Source organism: Cyprinodon variegatus, unplaced genomic scaffold (assembly GCF_000732505.1).
Source record: "Cyprinodon variegatus isolate N-32 unplaced genomic scaffold, C_variegatus-1.0 Scaffold1869, whole genome shotgun sequence".
NCBI classification, from domain to species: Eukaryota; Metazoa; Chordata; class Actinopteri; order Cyprinodontiformes; family Cyprinodontidae; genus Cyprinodon; species Cyprinodon variegatus.
The window spans coordinates 64,878-69,722 of NW_015152322.1; the positions used below are offsets into that span (position 1 = coordinate 64,878).

Below are 4,845 nucleotides of genomic sequence, written 5' to 3' on the forward strand. Positions count from 1 at the left end.
ATGATGGACCGGATCAGAACCACCATCCAGGATCAGTGGGTAGGAACCAGAATCACATGATAGACCGGATCAGAACCACCATCCAGGATCAGCGGGTAGGAACCAGAATCACATGATAGACCGGATCAGAACCACCATCCAGGATCAGTTGGTAGGAACCAGGATCACATGATAGACCGGATCAGAACCACCATCCAGGATCAGTTGGTAGGAACCAGGATCCGCCCTGGAAGAAAGATGACAAACTGGATCAGAACCAAGGTTCTGGATCAGCAGTAGAACCACAGATTGTTAACCTGCTGGTTTATCCTGACATCAGCAAACGCTCCTGGTTTTTCCCATTACCAGTGAATGCAGCATCCAGCCCTGGTCAGCTGGAGCTAGCGTTAGCCATGCTAACAGTTTGAAATTATCCTTAGACTTAGACTTCCTTTATTGTCATTGCACAAAAAAACACAAGGTGAATCTTGACAACAAAATATCGATTACTTGGCTACCAGTGTAACAGAGCTAAGACCTAATTCCTGCACAATAAATATGTTTTCCATGAGTGAGAGCTACTTTTATACAGGGTAAGAGTATATATCTATACATATATATTGAGTTATTGAAGAAGTAACATCAATAAACAAATATTGCACAGAGTTACTGAATATTGCCCTGAAGAGTTATTGAAAGAGAAATATAAAATTGAAGACAAAGCTAAGCTAAGGTAGGTGTATTGTCCATGGGGGGTGGTTTAAGTGTGTGTGGGTTGGGGGGTGGAGGAGTGCTATGTGATGTTCTTCGCTCTAAGGAACGATCTAGAATGTAGATTCTAGATGATAAACTCTGGAGGAGCAGCAGGTCTCAATCATGTCTGTCAGCCTGTTGCTAGGAGACAGGAATCCCACCTAGCATTAGCTCATTAGCTCCCATGCTAGCTCTGTAACATGTTTGGTAAAGTCATGGGAACATCAGGCAGCCATGATGGTCGATAACAGATGTAGAGATTCTAGATCATATGGATTAGATCTGGAAGCAGCTGTCTGATAATCCTGGATAATCCCATCTAACTCCTGGATTAAAATGTTTAATCTGGATTTATTCAGTCATTCAAAGATCTTTAAATCTCAGGTGGATCTCAGTGATCAGGCTGGTGGAGCAGCGGTTCGTCTGTTATTGATGTTCATCAGGGTTTGATTCCCTGATGGAGGGAAGATGATTTTCCTATAAAGGAATAAAATATCATTTCTGTCTAATTCCTCTTTTATCAGACTGAAGGACCTTAGGATTAAAGAGATATTCTTAATCTGATCCTGATCATGTTGTTAATCTGCCACTAAAAAACCTGCTGTAAATAATAAAACGGTATTGGTAAATTAAAAAAAATAAATGTGATACTTTTCCATTGTTATGGTTGGTAGTTAGAAACNTCTGACCCGCCTTTAGAACCTGGTACCGTCTGACCCGCCTTTAGAACCTGGTACCGTCTGACCTAACATTAGAACCTGGTACCGTCTGACCCGACCTTAGAACCTGGCACCATCTGACCCGACCTTAGAACCTGGTACGGACTGACCCGCCTTTAGAACCTGGTACCATCTGAACCGACGTTAGAACCTGGTACCCTCTGACCCGATGGTTCTGGTTCTGTTTGTCCCTCAGGTTGGTGATGGACGATGGGACGGCTGAGGCTCAGGTCTGGTTGTCAGGGAAACAGGTCCAGAGTCTGCTGGGATTGGCTGATCCTCAGTGGGAGGGGCTTCAGAGAGCGGTCAGGGTCAGAGGTCACATCAGTGTGACTCCTAGGGGGCGGAGCCTGGTCAGTACCTGGTCAGTCTGAGCTGAATCAGCTTCAGGTGAGTTTATTAACCCGTCTTTGTCTCTCAGGGGACTGATGGAGACTCTGAGGACGTCCTGCTCCACTTCCTGTTGTCCCTCTGCAGCAGTGATGTCATCAGGCAGCAGGTTTCCCTCACCTGCAGGAAACTGACCAATCAGAGCTCAGAAGGTAAAGTCCAGGTTCTCATTCTAAAGTCTGACTAAACGGAGACTGAACCTTGGTGACGGTCAGATAGAGGTTAGGATTTACTCTGAGGAAGATCAGCGTTTGACCACCTGAGAAAATCAGTGTTAATATTTGGTCCAGTAGCCTTTCATTCCAGAGGTCAAAGGTTTCCTGTAGTTTTTCAGCAGGTGTGAAACCACTGCAGCAGTGATTTTGGCCCACTCCTCCACACAGATCTACTGTAGATCAGCCAGGTTTCTGGGCTGTCACTCCCTCCATAGATTCTCTGTTGGGTTTAGGTCTGGAGACTGGCTAGGCCATGCTAGAACCTAGATCTCATTTTTTCAGATCCGCTCCTTAGTTATCCTGGCTGTGTGGTTCGGCTCGATGCTGGAAGACCCAGCCTCCACCATCTTCACTGCTCTAACTGAGGGGAGGAGGTTGTTCCCAATAATCTGTTAATCCATGGCCCCGCTCATCCTCTCCTTAAAACAGTGCAGTCACTCTGTCTCATGGGCAGAAAAACAGCCCACAGCATGATGCTACCACCGCCATGCTTCACAGTAGGGACGGTGTTCTTGGGATGGTTCTCATCATTCTTCTTCCTCCAAACACGGTTAGTGGAATAATGACCATAAAGTTCTATGTTGGTCTCATCTGATCACATGACTTTCTCTCCTCTGGATCATCCAGATGCTCATTAACTGCAGACAGCCCTGACATGTGCTGCTTTAAGCAGGGGAACCTTCCATGCATGATTTCAAACCATGACGTCCTAGTGTATTACCAACAGTAACCATGGAAACGGTGGTCCCAGCTCTCTCCAGGTCATTGAGCAGCCGTAGTTCTGGGCTGATTTCTCACCTTTCCTAGGATCATTGATCCCCACCAGGTGAGATCCTGCATGGAGCTCCAGTCTGAGGGAGACTGACAGCCATGTTTAGCTTCTTCCATTTTCTAATGAAGCTCCAACAGCGGAGCTTTTTCCACCAAGCTGCTCGGTTATTTCCCTGCAGCTTTTCCACCCTGGTGGAGGAGGACAGTTTAGTCTCTAGTGTCTTTGGACAGCTCTTTGGTCCGGGCCTTGTTAGTAGTTTCTTCCTGGTTGTCTGAGGTGGACAGATGTCTTTATGCAGCTAACCACCTCAGACTGGTGCATCTAATTTAGGAGAATAAATGGAGGAGGACATTTTGGTCTTTAGTGTCCTCCAGTCCTTCTATGTCTGGTGAATCTGAAGAATTGACATTAAAGCTGACTTTGAAATGTTACAGGCCGACTGCATATTGAGAACATTTAGATCGGCATTGTGCAACAATGGGGAGATGGGGACCCCCCCAAATGTTGACAGGTATTTCACACGCTGGTTTCTCCAATATGTGTGAGTAGGTTTCCTATACACTTCAATGTTTAGGCTTCCATCTCCTTCCATGCTCACCAGGCAGTCCAGAAAGGGTAGTTTGTTGTCCTTGGCATCCTCTCTGGTGAATCTGATGTTACGGTCAACAGAGTTGATGTGTTTGGTGAAAGCTTCCACTTCCTCTAACTGGATTTTGACCAAAGTGTCATCCACGTATCTAAACCAGTGGCTTGGTGGTATTCCATTGAAAGTGTCTAAAGCTCTCTTTTCCATTTCTTCCATGTAAAGATTGTCTACAGTTGGTGATACTGGAGATCCCATTGCGCAGCCATGCTTCTGTCTGAACAATGATCCCTGGAAAGGCAAAGGTCCAGCAGGGTCCAGATCTGGTCCAGAGAAATCAGTCCTGGTGTTCAGGTCACTATCTGGTTGTAGACGTGTCCTGACTGTTTCTCTGCCTCTGATATTCTGCAGGTGGAAAGAGGAGGAACATCAAAGGGTTTCTCCTGCCGCCATCTTTAGATTGAAAAAGCTTCCTGGGAGAGAAACATCTAAAAACTTGGAAACAAAGTCCAGTGGACTGATTCTAACTGTTTTGAAATGTGGTTGCCATGGTAACCAGTCTCCATAGACCCTCAGCAGAAGCTGCTGGATCCGGGTCTGATTGATCTGTTTCTGTGTTTCTATCAGAGGTCAGACGATTCAGCAGAGGAGACAGAGACTTCCTGACCAGGATGCCCCGCCCCCTGCAGCTCACCTGTACTCACCTGGACCCCCCATGAAGAATCATGATAACAGGAACTAGAACGTCCTGTTCTGTTTAGTCTGAGTCAGAGATGGGAAATGTGGAGTCAACAAGTCATCTCCATGTCATGTGTTCTACCCAGCCACTGAAGCAGGTGAGTCCAATCTTCACCGTGAATTAACCTGTGCAGATTGGACTCACCTGGTTAATTGGCTGGGTAGATTAAATACATGACATGGAGACGACCTGTTGACCTCCGATCTCTGGTCTGACTCACTGTTTTCCTTTACTGACATAGAAAGTGTTTATAGATCTGTTTCTGTCTCCTTTAACCTCCTGATTGTTTCTACTGTTTTCTATATTTTCAGTGTTGCTGTAAAATCTGTTAAAACATCAGTGAATAAATGTAGATCTAGAAGCTGATAGATGTTGTTCATTGGATCATTTTCATCCATTGGTTCCTGAACCTGCAGCAGGTGGAGATCATGGCAGCAGATGATGATGGTCCTCAGCTAGAAGATGAGGAGCAACCAGAGAGACCAGTGGCTGCTGGGGTAGAGGAACTGGGATTATAGGGATACTGGTGGAGAGGAACTGGAATTATAGAGGATACTGGTGGAGAGAAACTGGGATTATAGGGGATACTGGTGGAGAGGAACTGGGATTATAGGGGATACTGGTGGAGAGGAACTGGGATTATAGGGGATACTGGTGGAGAGGAACTGGGATTATAGGGGATACTGGAGGAGAGG

At 46.0% G+C, this 4,845-nt stretch overlaps 1 protein-coding gene across 1 annotated transcript; it reads left to right on the forward strand.

Moving 5' to 3' along the window:
- The first annotated feature begins 1,651 nt into the window (after positions 1-1,651).
- On the forward strand, positions 1,652-4,192 carry LOC107104747 (CST complex subunit CTC1-like). The gene is made up of 3 exons (XM_015404831.1): positions 1,652-1,804; positions 1,873-1,993; positions 4,039-4,192. Exons 1-3 carry the CDS (start codon positions 1,655-1,657, stop codon positions 4,128-4,130), a joined length of 363 nt encoding a protein of 120 aa, XP_015260317.1. The 5' UTR covers positions 1,652-1,654; the 3' UTR covers positions 4,131-4,192.
- The last annotated feature ends 653 nt before the right edge of the window (positions 4,193-4,845 follow it).